General features: G+C 43.3%; 1 protein-coding gene across 1 annotated transcript; it reads right to left on the reverse strand.

Moving 5' to 3' along the window:
• Positions 1-12373: 12373 nt before the first annotated feature.
• LOC306876948 (uncharacterized protein) lies at positions 12374-17362 on the reverse strand (the record flags this gene model as incomplete). Its single annotated transcript, XM_079428417.1, has 9 exons — positions 12374-12912; positions 13196-13393; positions 13477-13618; positions 13912-14010; positions 14127-14324; positions 14577-16231; positions 16321-16459; positions 16895-16993; positions 17336-17362. 9 exons carry the CDS (start codon positions 17360-17362, stop codon positions 12866-12868), a joined length of 2604 nt encoding a protein of 867 aa, XP_079284543.1. The 3' UTR covers positions 12374-12865.
• Between the last annotated feature and the right edge of the window lie 1966 nt (positions 17363-19328).

Raw genomic sequence — 19328 nt, forward strand, 5'->3', positions numbered from 1 at the left:
AGAACGAGATTCAACGAGTGAGGGCCTAGCGTCAGATGCTCCGCCACATCTGACTGCGGAGGGGATGGAGGAACTCGACAGGGTCTACAGTACGGACTCTCTGGAGCAGTTTTAGCAAGCCGACCCGAAAACGGAGCCCCTCAGTGCTTCTACCCGTTTGAGGTGAGAACACAGGAGGAAACCGGTTCCACACGAAGGCTATAGGACCTAGCGAACGTGTTAGGGGTCGCCCAGCCCGCAGCTCTACAAATATCTGCCAGTGAGGCGCCACGAGCCAACGCCCAGGAGGATGCAACAGCTCTAGTAGAGTGAGCTCTCAACCTGAACGGGCAGGGCACACCCTGTACCTGATAAGCCAGGGTGATGGCGTCCACTATCCAGTGGGCCATCCTCTGCTTGGAGACGGCCTTCCCCTTCTGCCGGCCTCCGTGACAGACAAAGAGCTGGTCTGAGGTCCTGAAGCTTTGTGTCCTGTCAACGTAGCATCTCAGCGCTCGGACGGAACAAAGCAAAGCAAGGGCTGGGTCTGCCTCCTCCGAGGGCAGCGCTTGCAGGCTCACCACCTGGTCCCTGAAGGGAGTAGTGGGAACCTTGGGCACATAGCCAGGCCAGGGCATCAGGATTACCTGAGTCAGCCGGCCCAAACTCTAGGCACGAATCGTCGACCGAAAATGCGTGTAGGTCCCCTACCCTCTTGATGGAGGCCAATGCAAGCAGGAGCAGAGTCTTCAATGAAAGAAACTGCAGCTCAACTGACTGCAAAGGCTCAAATGGGGCCTGCTGTAGTGCTTCGAGCACTAGAGACAGGTCCCAAGAGGGTATAGAGGGGGCCTTGGAGGATTTAACCTTCTTGCCCCCCTAAGGAACCTGATGACCAAGTCATGCTTACCCACCGACTTCCCTTCCACGGGGTCATGGTTGGCAGCAATCGCAGCCACATAGACTTTAAGGGTGGAGGGAGACAGCCTTCGCTCCAACCCCTGCTGCAAAAAGGAAAGCACGACTCTGATCAGGCACTTTTGGGGGTCTTCTCGGTGAGAAGAACACCACTCGACGAACAGATTCCATTTCAAGGCGTAGGCCTGTCTCGTGGACGGCGCTCTAGCCGAAGTGATGGTGTCAACTACCCCTTGGGGTATGTCACCTAGAACCTCCGCGTCCCGTCCAGGGACCAGACATGAAGTTTCCAGCTTCTTAGGTCTGGACGCAGGTGCCATAAGGTGCCCTGTCTCTGAGTCAGTAGATCCTTCCTCAGAGGAATCTGCCAAGGATGGGCTGTCACGAGGAGCATCAGTTCTGAGAACCAAGTCCGAGTGGGCCAGTACGGCGCCACGAGCAGGACCTGCTGCTCGTCCTCCCTGATCTTGCATAGTATCTGTTTTTGCGAGAAGGCTCACTGGGGGAGATGCATACTTGCGAAGGCCCCGCGGCCAGCTGAGCTGGACCGTCTGGGGATGTAGTCTCCATTCTCTGGGGAGCGCAGCTCGTGACAGCTCGTCGGCTGCCCGGTTGAGCAAGCCCGGAATATGAATGGCACGAAGCGACCTCAGATGCTTCTGACTCCAGAGGAGGAGGTGGCGGGCAAGTTGCTACATGCGACGGGAGCGTAGACCACCTTGTCGATTGATGTACACAACGGTCGCAGTGTTGTCCGTGTGGACGAGTACGTGCTTGCCTCGTAAGCGCCTTCTTAGACGGATCAAGGCCAGACGTACTGCTAGCAACTCTGGGCAATTGATGTGCCAGTGCAGTAGGAGGCCCGTCCAAACCACCGACACTGCAAGCCCGTTGAACGTGGCGCCCCAGCCGGTGGTGGAGGCATCTGTGTAAATCACAGCAAGCCTGGAGACCTGTTCCAGGGGCACTCCTGCCCGCAAAAATGAGAGGTCTGACCACGGGGGTGAGGGTTTGGCGGCAGGCCGGTGTAACTTGGACCCGGTGAGTGCCGCGCTGCCACGCCCACCTCAGGACTCGGCCATAGAGCCAGTGTTGAAGCGGTCTCATATGAAGCAACCCCAGCGGCGTGACTGCCGTTGGAGCTGCCATATGCCCCAGGAGCCTCTGAAATTGTTTTAGTGGGACCGCTGACCTGCTCTTGAACCTATTCAGGCAGTTCAACACCGACAGAGCACGTTCCTGCGTGAGGCGTGCTGTCTGGCTGACCGAATCCAACTCCATACTGAGAAAAGAGAACCTCTGCGTCGGGGAGAGTTTGCTCTTTTCCCAGTTGACCTGAAGGCCCAACTGGCTGAGGTGTGACACCAAATCCCTGTGTTTGCACAACTGGTCCTGAGACTGAGCCAGTATGGCCAGTCGTTGAGGTAGTTGAAAATGCAAACGCCCTGTTCTCTCATGGGAACAAGGGCTGCCTCCGCAACTTTCGTGAAGACACGGGGTAACAGGGACAGCCGAAGGGCAGGACCTTGTACTGATATGCCCGTCCTTCGACACAAACCGCAGGAATGGCCTGTGGCGCGGAAGGAATCGAGACATGTAAGTACACGTCCTTCAGGTCGAACGCTGCAAACCAATCTCGGGGACGGATGCACCCAAAGATGCGTTTCTGCGTGAGCGTCTTGAACGAAAGCCTGTGAAGGGCCCAGTTCCAGACACGCAGATCCAAGATTGGTCGTAACCCACTGCTTTCTTGGGCAAAATGAAGTAAGGGTTGCAAGCCCTGTCTTCATATCGGCTGGAGGGACCGGCTCCATCGCGTCCTCCGCCAGTAGGACAGCGATCTCTCCACACGAGACATGAGCATCAGCTGCCTTCACTGCTGTGAGGTGGATGCCCCTGAACTGGGAGGAAACTGAACAGATGGTCCACTGGAGCCAGCAAGACGGGCTGGATAGACGTACCCGCGGTGGGGCAGCGAGGTGGAACACAGGAACACGGCCCGTGGCGGACCAAGGGGTCTGAGTGTGCGGTGCACGCTTACCTGGTTCCGAGGTTTGGCAGAGGGTGCTTGAGTAGGGCCTTTGATGACGCTCTCGAACCGCCCACTGCTGCCAGCTGGCGAAAGAGGAGGATGAGCGCGGTCCAGAGTTGGTCCGTCCGTGACTCTCCATGCCCTCTTGGGACAGAAACCAATTCGCCGCGAGTGGAATCCACCAACTCGTGGCGGACTGGGGAAGCGAGCTGTGGATCTCCGGAACTCCCTTCTGGGGAACCAAAACCAACCGCCTCCTCTGCATGATGTCTTTGGTAACGGTCCGTTCTTCTGTTATGCGTCTGGTGGTTGTAGCAAATAAGGCGCTCGACGAAGGAATAAACAAAAGGAGTATTCTTTATTTAACTGCATCAACTCACATATGACATTGAATTAACATAAGAATGGACAAACACTGAGGGGAAACTCAGGACTTATAAAGGGATTGGGACAAAGGCACAAACGAGATAATTAATCAAACACAGGTGATGGGGATGATAGATAATTAACTAATGACTGGGAAAACCAAATATGGGCAAAACAGGGAACTAAACAGAAACCAAACCGTTACAGAGGAGGGGTCTCAAAGGCTTGGAGCAATCTTAGCATTTGCTACAGGATCCGATCAGGTCCCACCAATTGGATTTCATCCTCAGCCCTCTATTGCCTTTCACCATGACACAGAAACTCCACAAAGATTTCCAGTTGCAAATACATGCATCAACTGCCTTCGCCTGCCATTATATAGCATATATACATATGGCGCTTTTAAAAGCAACATGGAATTTGCCATTAATAATACCCAGGGATTTGGCAAGGAGTAAGAGACACTTTTAAATGCTAACATGTTTTAATGCTGTGCCAAAGTGTTCTTACTGAAGCATTTGTTTTAGTCTGACAAAACTTTATTAAATCATTTTCAGCAATGTTAGAATCAATCTTAGCAGTACTTGTTTAAACCTTAGCTATAGAATTTAATAGGTTCAACCGTTGCAGTTTTTGCAAGCATTGCCTTAATGCAACATTTGTCAACACTTGTTTAGGAGTTCTAATTCAGAACAATCACAATAAAGCACTTTTACTGTGTCCGAGCCTGTTGTCTTTCCAATAATTGTACAATTGCCTAAAATAGATTAATTCCATGATTTCCATTGTTTTGTAATGGGTTAAATGCTTCCAGAATATTTTCCATAGTAGTGTCATTTGGCCGGTAAATGTTTTCAGGAACTATTATATTATTCCTGCTCTGTAGTTCAGGTGGTGGTCTGTTTTCATTGATGTCAAAATGTTCATCACTCTCCAACACACCAGACATAGCTGTGTTGTTGATTCCAATATGACTAACAATACCCCTGTGCCATAACTGCAGAGGGGTTTGTCCTCTTTCAGTTGAGAGTCCATGGTTATTCCACATGTCCCTAAATTCCCTAACTGCCCTCTGGATCCGAGGTAAGAAAATAAAATGCAAACAAAATATGTGAAGCTCACACAGAGAGTCTAGTATACCTTGGTCCTCCATGAAAGTAAACAAGTCCGAATAATAATATGAAACAACTCTGTTCAGTTCTGCCCATAAACATTCGATCCGTTGATTATGCATACTGCGGCCCGTAATGACACTTCCTCTATTTAGTCCCCTTCTATTTAACATGTACTGTGCAACCTCAATGTTTTCCATGCCATGGTCGCATCTAACCCTTGATGGCAATCCAAAGTTTTGAACCCCTTCTTGGAAGAAAGACAGAACACTTAATGCTCTATTATTGTTCAGACAGTTGAGATAAATAATGGTGCGGCTATATCCGTCAACACACCCATGGAAAACCAGCCTCCATCTGACCAGTTTATGGTTTCCGTTTATATGCCTGTTAAGAGAGAGAATTCATTACAAGCTTATTTTTAAGTGTTTAATTGTAATGTTCTAATTGTTTTATAATGTAACGTGGAATAGCCCCTTAGGGAAATTAACCATCGTCTAGTAAGTGTTGCTTACATGATTTTTGCGGGATGATATATTACAACATACAGTATATACCATATTTAATTAACATTAGTTCATTTTATGGTATATTTTAATGAAGTTGTCAAATAACTTGTACACACCAGAGTTGGTTAGGAGTTTGCACAGAATAAATTCTTCTTCTAACTGCACGTCGGCGCCTGAGTGACCTTCCAATAGGATCTATCTCGTGTAAACTTTGTCTCACCGTCCAGCGCTGGATGCGGGTGGAGCAAGACCGGAGACTGCCCAGAATGTAGGTCTCTCCTGCATTTGGGGTTCTTTGCAAAATCTGTCTGACAAGTGTGTTCAACTCATATTTGGACAGTTCTGCAAACCCCAACGGTCCGATTCCAAGACGCTGCCTGCGCTGGAACAAAGTGCGGCGGTCTATTCCGAATAAGGATGCGATTCCCTGCCAGTTAAACCCAAGCAGCAGACAATGGCACAGTTGCTCATACGAAATGTCATAGCGCGGCCGATCTCTGTGGCCTGTGTTACATGTAGGTGGTGGGACTGTTCTTAGTCCAGCTCCAGCAGGTCTTCCAATATCAAGCGGATGTGTGATTTGGCGCAGTATGCGGTACAGCGTCTCGAGAATAACTATGCATTCTCTGTTTTCGGCATTTCGATCATAACGAACCACAGACAAAAGACTGTTAATTGTTCTGGCATGGTTATCTAAATCTCGATAAAGTATCTCTCTTGGCTCTTGCTGTATACGTGTTAGGCACTGTAATACGCTATTAAAGAAATTGAGTATATCGTCTTCATTGCACCTTGCATAAGCAAATAAAACACTAACAAACGTAACAGCTATTAAGGTCACTCTGAAATTCATGTCGATCTGCATGAGGAAGACATCCCTTAAAGACTTCCCTTTACACTGAAAAGCCTTCCTTTTGCACTGAAAAGTTCACACACATCCACATATGAAATCACTCGCATATACATATATACACAACTAAAGCATGCATCCACGTTTTATTTTGTATGTATGCGCGCATCCAGTTTATATGTATGCGCGAGTGTTTTATGGATGTGTATGCGCGCATCGAGTTTATATGCATGCGCGAGTGTTTTATGGATGTGTATGCGCGCATCGAGTTTATATGCATGCCCGAGTGTTTTATGGATGTGTATGAGCGCAGCGAGTTTATATGTATGTGCGAGTGTTTTATGGATGTGTATGCGCGCATCCAGTTTATATGTATGCGCGAGTGTTTTATGGATGTGTACGCGCGCATCGAGTTTATATGTATGTGCGAGTGTTTATAGGTGTATATGCATGGAAGTTTATATGTATGTGCGAGTATGTATAGGTGTGTCTGCGTGCAGCGAGTGTATATGTATGTGCGAATGTATATGCGAGTATTTATAGGTGTATGTGTGCGTCAAGTTTAAATGTGTATGCGAGTTATTCACAAGTGTATATGCATTCATTACTAACATAATATGTATTGGTATGGATTTCATATTAGTGTGCACGTGTATTTCATATATGTATTTTGAACATCCAATATACATGTATATGCGAGTAATTTGTAGGTGTATATGCACGTGTGTTATGTATGTATTGATAAGCGAAGTTTGATTTAAATCCTACGTGGCGCCTCATAATAACCTGCCACAAATCTAACTTGCTTATTTTTACAAACATCTGCTTAGTATTTCTCTTGCCCCCAATTAACTTGTTTACATGCAGTTCTTTTGACTAGGTGTACCGTTCTTTTGCCTATGTAAATAATGTTAATCAATAAATAATCAATAGAATAAATAGTATAGGAGGATGCCATTTGGGGGTGGTCCCCTTGACTTGTGAGGTCCACCAAGGCTCTGTTTTGGCCCTTTATTGTTGTCTCTATATATGCTTCCTTTAGGCTATAGTTTTGAAAAGCATGGCTTGTACTATCTTGGGCTATGCAGATGATACACAACTTGATTTGCCCCTGAACCACAAAAATGGCTTCTTTATTTCTAAAGAAGAAATAAAGAAGAAACAATCTTTATTTCTGTCTTTCTGATGTCAAAGCCTCGATGTCTTTAAATTTTGTAAATCTATTTGATAGTGCACTTAAATTTGATAGGCAAATACTGTAAATTTAGTTGTCAAATGAAGTTTTTACCAACTAAGAACTCTGACTAAAAACTGAAACTGCAGTTCATGTTTTTATTTCTTCTAGAATTGATTATTGCAATTCCCTGTATCTAGGAATAAACAATTAACCGGTGTTCGCAAATACGAACATATTACTCATGTTAATGTCTTTACATTGGCTCCCAGTCAACTTTAGAATTTAAAGTGCTTTTGCTTGTTTTTAAATGTTTAAATGGCCTCACAGTCACTCCCTCTTACCTTTCTGACTTGTTGCGTGTACACCATCCAGTGAGAACTCTTAGGTCTGTCAACCAGAGTTTGTTAACTGTTCCAAAGTCAAAATTAAAATCCAGAGGTAATCAAGCTTTTTCCATACCCGCACCTAAGCTTTGGAACATTTTACCAATCCATATTAGAACTTCATCAACATGATGTATTTTTAAATCAAAATTAAAAACGTATCTCTTCACTATAGCCTATAACTTGCCATTTTTTAAAACAGTACTTCATTTTGTGTATTTTAATACTATTCATGTTCAGAAGATAAAATGTTCCAATGAAAAAAAATAAATCAAATTTATTTTTCAAAATCAAAATCAAATATCAAATTAAATCAAATAACAAGGTTATTTAAAATCGAATATTTAATCCTTAAGCATAACTGTAAAAAAAATAAAAATAAATAATAATATATATAAGTCATTCCTGAGTCATGGGACAAAACATGTCCAGCAATTGTAACTGCTATCATGTTTAAAAAAATAAAAATAGTTTCAATTGTAAATATTAGGGGGATTAATAATAGAATGCATTTAACACAATTATCCCCTTCAATTTAATTTCATCATTATCATGTGAAATCTATGACACTTATTGTCTTCTCACTGTAAAACAGTGTGTCCACAGAGAAGGGTTCAATCATTCATATGCTATAACATGGAGAAAAATATTTTTAAATGATGAAAAAGAGCTTGTTTTACCAAAAGCAACACATAATAATAACTCATATCAAAGCAAGTTTGTTTTTCAGTGACACATGCATGTTTCATAAGGTTTCAAATTTGTGTCCCCACTTTTTGTAAACACCGTCAGACATTCATTAAAAAGTAATAAAATCAGGGAATATCAGGGGCAGCTGTCACTCTAAATGAACCCCCTTCCCACAATCCTCCTCTGCTGAGTACATCAGTGTCAGACAGAATCTGGTCCGTTTTATAGTTTTATAATAGTGTAAAGAGCATCTATCGCTATTTACACTGAGTGCAAATAGCCGCTGCCTTTAAAATAAGTGCAAATAGCATATTGTTTAGCGATGGATGCTATTTACAATAAGTGCATATAGCAATGGATTATATTTACACTGTTACAGTTTTTTTGGATTGCTTACACACTAAAATTAAAAGTAGTACACTATTAGCAAAACCTTACACTCAAGAAGCAAAACATCAGCCCATATTTGCACAACTATAAGCACATTGTCAACCTCACACTTGTTGCAAAACTCTACACACAGTGATTTGCAAAACACTAAACACACTTAACATACATTACACACAAAAATCTATCATGAAGTCACTTCCTTGCAATACCAAAGCACTGACTGTCAAATTACCGCACCGTCCAACCAATTGGTTCAACACAGTCATCAGGTGTGCAAACACTTGTTAGCTTAATTGTAGACACACCAATCAGGTGTATAAGCACTATAAAAAGCAGCAGGTGAGTTCATCGGTCTTCAATCACAATGGAAAGAGTCAGAGAAAGAGTAAGACGACGAGGAGGAGGACGAGAAGGAGGAGGAGGAAGGGGACCGAATCTGACAAATGAGATCCGCGCAACACTGGTTGACCACGTTGTCAACCACGGCCTGACGCTGAGGGAGGCTGGACTGCGAGTACAGCCAAATCTAAGCCGATACACAGTGGCAAGTGTGATAAGAACATTTCGACTGGAAAATAGGTATTGTAAAAATATCACCATATCAAAAACATCTGCACGGTTTCAGTAACTGCTTACAGTACTGTATTCTATGCAGTATCAGCACTTCTGTTACCTTTTCCTGTGAAATTACTGTACTATTGTATACTGTTTTTTCAAGGTCAGGAACGACAAGAGGGAAGGCCTCCTATGTTCACAGAACAGCAAGAGAGGAAGATAGTAAACATGGTTTGGGCCAACAATGCTATAACACTCAATCAGCTCCAAGCTAACATTGTCAATAACAATGCCAGTTTCAACGATATCCATCAGGTCTCAACATCAACACTGGCACGCATCCTAAAAAAAAAAACATATTCAAATGAAGCAAATTTATCGAGTGCCTTTCAAGCGCAATTCCGAAAGGGTGAAACGACTGCGGCATGATTATGCAGAGGTATGTATTCACTTTAGCAGTGTGATCTTGCATACTGTCTCAATCTTTTACTGTACTGTAATATGTATACTAGATCTACACTGAACTACACAATTTTGCCTGACACTGTTCTTCAGGGAGTTTTACGAATGGATGGAGAGGAGATCCAGCATGAGTTCATTTACGTAGATGAGGCTGGGTTCAACCTGACAAGAACACGAAGGAGGGGAAGAAACGTCATTGGCCACAGGGCTATAGTCAATGTCCCAGGGCAACGTGGGGGTAATATAACACTCTGTGCAGCCATTACACAGAATGGGGTCCTCCACCGCCATGCCCATATGGGCCCTTACAACACAGCACTCATACTTACATTCTTGGACCAATTGCACAACATAACAGCAGCAAATCAAATCGATCATATGCAATACATTGTTGTCTGGGACAATGTGTCTTTCCACCGCTCTGCTCTGGTTCAGAACTGGTTTCAGCAACATCCACATTTCACCGTCCTATATCTTCCACCATACTCTCCATTCCTCAACCCTATAGAAGAGTTTTTCTCGGCATGGCGGTTGAAGGTATATGATCTCCATCTCCAGGCTGAGGTACCCCTCATCCAAGCCATGAAGGAGGCCTGTGACCAGATGGAGGTAGCAGCAATGCAAGGATGGATTCGTCATTCAAGACGTTTCTTTCCAAGGTGTCTTGCTAATGACAACATTGCCTGCGACGTTGATGAAATTCTCTGGCCAGATCCAGCTAGGCGAAGAGACAATGTCTAGTGTTTTTTTTTTTTTTGTAACCGTAAACTTACAGTACAATACGTAAAGTGACATTTTGTTACAGTATTATGAATCTCCATGTCAACATTTTGGGCGTGTTGAGAAATAAATGAGTTTCTTCAGTCTGCAACATTGGTCTTGTGTAGTGTTTGGTGGATTTACTTTATATTTGTACTTTGTTGATGGTAGCCTACTCTAATCATAGGGAAGTAGAAGTGCTAAAAGTGTTTTAGGTTTATCACAGCAGAGTGTAACTCGTGCAAACAGAGTATATTAAAATGTGAAACGTGTGTTTCATATGGTAACAAAGTGTAGTTTTTAAACAGAAGTGTATAGTTTTTACAAGAGTCTTTTAATTATGCAAAGGATCTGTAGTGTTTTGCTAATTGGGTGTGTGGTTGTGCTAATTGTGTGTAGTGTTTTGAAAACACGGGCCCTGTTTTGAAAAACGTGCTTAAGCAATCCAAAAAAACTGTAAAATAGCAAGATTTTCTGCTATTTATACTACTTATTGCAAATAGCGGCAATTATCTGCACCTCAGTATTGTAGTACATTATAAAACAGTACGCAATAATAACGTACTGAGTGCAAATTATAGTTTTAATTCAAATTATTAAATGCATGCCACCTTATTGGGACAATAAAGCCCTCCCTACACCTACCCTAACCCTACCTTATACTCTTATTTCCTTCGTTTTTAATGAAAATAAATGCCTTTCTAATGCAATTTGAAAAGGGAGAAAAAAGTTTGGCAAAAGGCGAGCTCGAACTCGGGTTGATCGTGTCTAAAAGCATGTATCTTACCACCTGCGCCACTAAAACTGATACTGAACTGGAATTTTTTTTTCTTTCTTGACTAACTCAATCACACGTTAGTGGGCGGAGTTAGTGTAAATAGCTTCCCCAACAATACGGGCTATTTGCACTTAGTGTAAATAGACATTCCGTATTTTAAATCCTAATGCTAATATTTCCTGGTTACAACCATGATATGTGAACACCATCTTCCATTTTCTGAGGAAATTATTTGAAACATTTTATTCTCCTGAAGCATGTTCCATTAGTTAAATTTTTTCAATTTTGCACCCTGTTTTGTTCCATTTCTCAAGGATGACTGATAATTAAAGTCGTGACGTATTGTCAAGTATGGTGACCCATACTCGAAATTGGTGCTCTGCGTTTAACCCATCCAAGTGCACACACACAGCAGTGAGTAGTGAACAAATCCACACACACACACACACACACCGTGAACACACACCCGGAGCAGTGGGCAGCCAATGCTGCGGCGCCCGGGGAGCAGTTGTGGGTTCGGTGCCTTGCTCAAGGGCACCTCAGTCGTGGTATTGAGGGTGGAGAGAGCGCTGGACATTCACTCCCCCCACCTACAATTCCTGCCGGCCGGAGACTCGAACCCGCAACCTTTCGATTATGAGTCCGACTCTCTAACCATTAGGCCACGACTTCCCGTGGCCTAATGGTAATTGTACAAGTGTATATATATAGGAAGAAGAAAATTGTAAAAATAAAATATTATTGGAATAAAAAGGAAAATTATTTCTTCCTAAATTTCATGTTTAATTCTGTGTATTATACACTTTAAGTAATCATTTAAGTAATTATGAAATGTACTACTAATTTCTGAGTGAAAATTGTTTCTACATTTTTTTTTTTGAGTTATAACATTGTTTCTTCTGCATATGTTTTTTTTTTATTTTTTTTTTTAACATGGTTAGTCTACTGCATCACCTTCAAAGTGATTTGAAATATTCCTGTAAAGCAATTTATCTCAATCTACAATTTGGTGACCCAACACAGTACTAAAATGAATGATAATGATTTTTGAGCATGAGGGAATGTCACACAACCTGTCCATGTTGTGTCTGTGTAATTTGACTTCTACCGAGTGTCATAAATTCCCTGCAAAATACCATACATGGTTGTGTTTCCTAAAAGCATCATTAGCTAACTATGGTTGCAAGTTCCTTTGAACTCTATTGGTAATGATGAAACTTGTGATTATAGATGCTTTTGGGAAACACACTCTTGGTTGAATGAATTTTCAGCCTTTGATATCAACAAAGTTCACCATTGCACTCTCCTGACTTTGCATACTGTTTGCATTTAGCTATGTTCTTTGCTGTGCCTTAAACCCTTAATCCATGCGCTGGTGAAAACACACACACACAGAGAGAGATCTAGCAGATTCATTGTTTACATTAACATTTTATTATACATATTTTTCTTCAAACAAAAATATACATGTGATGCAACTACAGGTTTGAGGCAACAGTTGCAAAATAAATTAACACATTTAAAAATAATTATCTTTGATCAGTTCAGCCACGTGGTGGCATCACACTTGCACAATTAAATTTATAGACCAATTACACTATTTTTTTTTATCCGCTCTCTCTGTGCAGGAGCCTGATTTTACGTAGCATTACATTAGAAGAATACAAACACTAATGCTCACGAAAACACACTCAAACACAACCTGTCTCACACATACACACAGATTAAATAAATGATGTATTGCCCTCTTCCCCGTATTGTAAGCTCCTTTCTTCATTGTTCCCAGAGTAACAATATTGCACAGTTATAAATATACGGAATTACATATACTTTAGTGTTGGGCTCATCAAGCGATCAGTGCTCATTGGCCAATTTCAGAAAGCAAATGATGTGTTGGCAGCATCCTTACAACAGGAGGACTGCGAGGATCCCTGAGAGAATTACCAGAGCAGCTGAAAAGACACGAAAAATGAATAATTAATTAATTTATTAAAGAACTTCAAATGTTTTATCCTAATCTTTTGCTCAGGTAACTGACTCTTGAAAAGCACATCACAAAAATGATACTACATCTATTGGCTAGAAATTTTTCTGTCTTGTAAATGCTGTTTTGTCTGGCAAATGCGTATCATGCACCAACTCATTTGAAATACGAACATTTAGCAACTAAAGAGTAGAGATGTGTGGAGATTTTCTCTCAAAATGCAGATTCTGCCTGGCTTATTGAGTTCTTACCCTGAGATGCGGCATGATGCAGTGCATTGCTCCCTGCTGTACTAGCAGGTTTTGCTGTAGTAGTCGTCGTTGCAATAGTAGTGATAGTAGTGTCTGTGTTTGTAGTGGGTATTATTATGGCAACATCTGAGCTGTTAGTGCTGGTTAGATCAACCGATGTATTTGTAGACATTCGTGTGACTGGCGACCCCAGAGTGTCTGTGGAAATGGAAATAAAGAAAGCATTTTAATTTTGCTACCAACTGAAATCTCCAGTACTTTGTTTGTAGTGCCGCTCTTACCATCTGTATAGTTGCCAGTGAAGAAATAGAGGAAAGTATTTGCGTTTGCTGCACGGGTGTTGGTGCTGCTGAGACCTGCAGCTACAAAAATACACTGAATCTTTGTGCTGCTCACAGAGCCACGGAAGTTTCTAGGGTTAAACTGTAAGACAAAACAATTACAACTTTATTGCTACAAATTAGAGGTCACAGTGAGGGAAGTTTCCCTTCACATTAAAGCATTCCATAAACCCTCCAGCTGCGGGGTTTCGCTTTTTTCGCTTACTGCTGTTGAACAAACATTTGCATTGTTACTGTTCTACTGTATAGTTGTCTCAGAATGCTTTGTTCTTTAAAGCCATCCCTGTTGCTGTTCATTACCACGTAATTTATAGTCAATAATCTTTTGTGCAAAGCTTGGCAATGAAGAAAATGCTCTGTAAAAGGGAGTCTTACAGCCTTATCTGGCGTCAGGATGGCATTATTCAGTGTGGCACGGATGAACTTCGCTACACCATTGTTGTTGGCACAAGAATAGACAGTGTCATCATCACCCTACGAGAAAGAAAGTTAAATAAGTCCGAGAACCCAAATCTGAGATTTCAAATCACATTCTTAAAGGAGAGTTACACGTTGACAGATATTAGAAATAAATTTTATCTTTTTCAGACCTCTTTCTTGTCTCGAGACAGGCCAACTGCGATGTAACCATTTGCATCCCCGCTGAGCTCAAAAGTGAGATTGTCTGAGTTTCCGTTCACCCCTCTTGTGGAGGCGAAAATGCAGCTACTTGAGCTGGATGGATCACAGCTGGCTGGAGTGGAGAAACATGCCCTGTCCTTCTTGCAGTTGTCTTTGGTGACCTTGTCCTGCAAAGTTATGTTCATATTAGCCTTGAAATGCGATGCTGAAATTCATATAAATCTGTTGAGATTGTTTAATAAATGCATAAAATCTCAAGTAAATTCAAGCTTCAAAAAGAAATACTACAGCAATTTGACATCCAACATGATCCAGCTGTTGACATCCAGCTGTTAACACTTTACTTCACCTTCATCACAAAAAGCAACACAATCTTAAATATGAACAAAAAACTGTCTTGCCAGTCTGTTCCCACTTACATTTGTTGTACCATTATTAGCTGTAGATACTCCAGACGCAGTAGATGCAGTGGTGTTCAGGGATGCAGTGGAGTTTAATGCAGGTGTGGCAGTAGATGCAGTGATGTTCAGGGATGCAGTGGAGTTTAATGCAGCTGTGGCAGTAGATGCAGTGGTGTTCAGGGATGCAGTGGAGTTTAATGCAGGTGTGGCAGTAGATGCAGTGATGTTCAGGGATGCAGTGGAGTTTAATGCAGGTGTGGCAGTAGATGCAGTGGTGTTCAGGGATGCAGTGGAGTTTAATGCAGCTGTGGCAGTAGATGCAGTGGTGTTCAGGGATGCAGTGGAGTTTAATGCAGGTGTGGCAGTAGATGCAGTGGTGTTCAAGGATGCAGTGGAGTTTAATGCAGCTGTGACAGTAGATGCAGTGGTGTTCAAGGATACAGTGGAGTTTAATGTAGGTGTGGCAGTAGATGCAGTGGTGTTCAGGGATGCAGTGGAGTTTAATGCAGCTGTGGCAGTAGATGCAGTGGTGTTCAAGGATGCAGTGGAGTTTAATGCAGCTGTGGCAGTAGATGCAGTGGTGTTCAGGGATGCAGTGGAGTTTAATGCAGCTGTGGCAGTAGATGCAGTGGTGTTCAGGGATGCAGTGGAGTTTAATGCACCTGTGGCAGTAGATGCAGTGGTGTTCAGGGATGCAGTGGAGTTTAATGCTGCTGTGGCAGTAGATGCAGTGGTGTTCAGGGATGCAGTGGAGTTTAATGCTGCTGTGGCAGTAGATGCAGTGGTGTTCAGGGATGCAGTGGAGTTTAATGCAGCTGTGGCAGTAGATGCAGTGGTGTTCAGGGATGCAGTGGAGTTTAATGCTGCTGTGGCAGTAGATGCAGTGGTGTTCAGGGATGCAGTGGAGTTTAATGCAGCTGTGGCAGTAGATGCAGTGATGTTCAGGGATGCAGTGGAGTTTAATGCAGGTGTGGCAGTAGATGCAGTGGTGTTCAGGGATGCAGTGGAGTTTAATGCAGCTATGGCAGTAGATGCAGTGATGTTCAGGGATGCAGTGGAGTTTAATGCTGCTGTGGCAGTAGATGCAGTGCTGTTCAGGGATGCAGTGGAGTTTAATGCAGGTGTGGCAGTAGATGCAGTGGTGTTCAGGGATGCAGTGGAGTTTAATGCAGGTGTGGCAGTAGATGCAGTGATGTTCAGGGATGCAGTGGAGTTTAATGCAGCTGTGGCAGTAGATGCAGTGCTGTTCAGGGATGCAGTGGAGTTTAATGCTGCTATGGCAGTAGATGCAGTGGTGTTCAGGGATGCAGTGGAGTTTAATGCAGCTGTGGCAGTAGATGCAGTGCTGTTCAGGGATGCAGTGGAGTTTAATGCAGCTGTGGCAGTAGATGCAGTGCTGTTCAGGGATGCAGTGGAGTTTAATGCAGCTGTGGCAGTAGATGCAGTGATGTTCAGGGATGCAGTGGAGTTTAATGCTGCTGTGGCAGTAGATGCAGTGGTGTTCAGGGATGCAGTGGAGTTTAATGCTGCAGTGGCAGTTGATGCAGGGGTGTTTGGGGCTGTAGTAGTGGCATCTGTACTAGGTGTTATTACTGAAACGTCTGTGCTGTTAGGATTGCTTAAGTCCACTGACCCATTTGTGGCCAGTCTACTGACTGGAGATTCAAGAGAACCTGGAAATAGGAGTAGATGGAAGAACATGGTTTATTTCTGCTTCAAAACATAATATATGTCAGTTACTTCATCACAGTTTTGCACTCACCATTTGATATGCTGCCTGTTAAGAGGAAGACAAAAGTTTCTGAGGTTGCAGCACGGGTGATGCTGCTGAGACCTGCAGCATTGAAAATGCATTGAACCTTTTTTCCAATCACTGAGCCACGGACACTTCCAGGGATGAACTGCAGCACAACAGAAGTAATATTACTTAATTTTACATTGCATGGCACAGAAATTGTATCTGAGATGGCATTACAGTGCAGTGGGTAAATCTTTGCCATTTCTGACAGAAAAATGATCTGAAACATACAAACAAGCCTAACTCAGAATGGTTGAAAAACAAGAATCGTAAGACTGTTCAGTGCAGTGAAATACTTCAACACTATTGAAATGTCGTGGCATTAAAATAACTTGAAATGTACAGTTCATGCTTAAAACAAATATCACAGAACAATAGCTTAAGGAGTGGGACACAATTATTCCACAACAGTAAATAACTATTGAAAGGCAGTTGATGGTGTTATTGCTGGGTGTTACTGACTAGAGGATGAGACAGTCATAGCTAGTATCCTTTATTCAGCTTTTATGCATTACGGGTCTTAGAAAAAGGGCCTTACTGTGTTATCCTGAGTCAGTATTTGATTGTTCAGTGTGGAACGAGTCAACCTCAGTGCACCATTGATATTGGCACAAGAATAGACGACGGCACCCTGACCCTATGGATGAGAAAAGTTGATTAGTCAGACAATCAGAATACTATTCATCAGTTTAATAGAGTGTAATGTTTAATAGTTAAGGACTTTAATTTTTAAAATAAAAGCAACTGGATTTGATCTCTTACATTGTTGTCTCTAGAAAGGCCAGCTCCAATGTAACCATCTGTCTCGCCACTGAGCTCAAAAGTAAAATCATTTGCATTTCCGCTTACTGCTCTTGTGGAGAGGAAATAGCAGGAACCTTGTGCACCTGGATTACAGGAAGGTGGAGCGGAGAAACATGCTCTATCTCTCCTGCAGTTATCCCTGCCAGTGATTTCCTGCAATAAAAAAAAAACGAACTTGAGCTTTAACAGCCAAGATTGTCATTTCCATTTTTAAACAGGAAAAAGACTTGACTTACTATTGATTGAGTATTAGAACTTGATGTTGTTATAATGGCAGTAGATGCAGTGGTGTTCAAGGATGCAGTGGAGTTTAATGCAGCTGTGGCAGTAGATGCAGTGGTGTTCAGGGATGCAGTGGAGTTTAATGCTGCTGTGGCAGTAGATGCAGTGGTGTTCAGGGATGCAGTGGAGTTTAATGCAGCTGTGGCAGTAGATGCAGTGGTGTTCAGGGATGCAGTGGAGTTTAATGCACCTGTGGCAGTAGATGCAGTGGTGTTCAGGGATGCAGTGGAGTTTAATGCTGCTGTGGCAGTAGATGCAGTGGTGTTCAGGGATGCAGTGGAGTTTAATGCTGCTGTGGCAGTAGATGCAGTGGTGTTCAGGGATGCAGTGGAGTTTAATGCAGCTGTGGCAGTAGATGCAGTGGTGTTCAGGGATGCAGTGGAGTTTAATGCAGCTGTGGCAGTAGATGCAGTGGTGTTCAGGGATGCAGTGGAGTTTAATGCTGCTGTGGCAGTAGATGCAGTGGTGTTCAGGGATGCAGTGGAGTTTAATGCAGGTATGGCAGTAGATGCAGTGGTGTTCAGGGATGCAGTGGAGTTTAATGCAGGTGTGGAAGTAGATGCAGTGCTGTTCAGGGATGCAGTGGAGTTTAATGCAGCTGTGGCAGTAGATGCAGTGATGTTCAGGGATGCAGTGGAGTTTAATGCAGGTGTGGCAGTAGATGCAGTGGTGTTCAGGGATGCAGTGGAGTTTAATGCAGGTGTGGCAGTAGATGCAGTGCTGTTCAGGGATGCAGTGGAGTTTAATGCAGCTGTGGCAGTAGATGCAGTGCTGTTCAGGGATGCAGTGGAGTTTAATGCTGCTGTGGCAGTAGATGCAGTGGTGTTCAGGGATGCAGTGGAGTTTAATGCAGGTGTGGCAGTAGAGGCAGTGGTGTTCAGTGATGCAGTGGAGTTTAATGCAGGTGTGGCAGTAGATGCAGTGCTGTTCAGGGATGCAGTGGAGTTTAATGCAGCTGTGGCAGTAGATGCAGTGATGTTCAGGGATGCAGTGGAGTTTAATGCTGCTGTGGCAGTAGATGCAGTGGTGTTCAGGGGTGCAGTGGAGTTTAATGCAGCTGTGGCAGTAGATGCAGTGATGTTCAGGGATGCAGTGGAGTTTAATGCTGCTGTGGCAGTAGATGCAGTGGTGTTCAGGGATGCAGTGGAGTTTAATGCTGCTGTGGCAGTAGATGCAGTGGTGTTCAGGGGTGCAGTGGAGTTTAATGCAGCTGTGGCAGTAGATGCAGTGATGTTCAGGGATGCAGTGGAGTTTAATGCTGCTGTGGCAGTAGATGCAGTGGTGTTCAGGGATGCAGTGGAGTTTAATGCTGCAGTGGCAGTTGATGCAGGGGTGTTTGGGGCTGTAGTAGTGGCATCTGTACTAGGTGTTATTACTGAAACGTCTGTGCTGTTAGGATTGCTTAAGTCCACTGACCCATTTGTGGCCAGTCTACTGACTGGAGATTCAAGAGAACCTGGAAATAGGAGTAGATGGAAGAACATGGTTTATTTCTGCTTCAAAACATAATATATGTCAGTTACTTCATCACAGTTTTGCACTCACCATTTGATATGCTGCCTGTTAAGAGGAAGACAAAAGTTTCTGAGGTTGCAGCACGGGTGATGCTGCTGAGACCTGCAGCATTGAAAATGCATTGAACCTTTTTTCCAATCACTGAGCCACGGACACTTCCAGGGATGAACTGCAGCACAACAGAAGTAATATTACTTAATTTTACATTGCATGGCACAGAAATTGTATCTGAGATGGCATTACAGTGCAGTGGGTAAATCTTTGCCATTTCTGACAGAAAAATGATCTGAAACATACAAACAAGCCTAACTCAGAATGGTTGAAAAACAAGAATCGTAAGACTGTTCAGTGCAGTGAAATACTTCAACACT

The sequence above is a fragment of the Barbus barbus genome (assembly GCF_936440315.1).
Source record: "Barbus barbus genome assembly, chromosome: 1".
Lineage (NCBI taxonomy): Eukaryota > Metazoa > Chordata > Actinopteri > Cypriniformes > Cyprinidae > Barbus > Barbus barbus.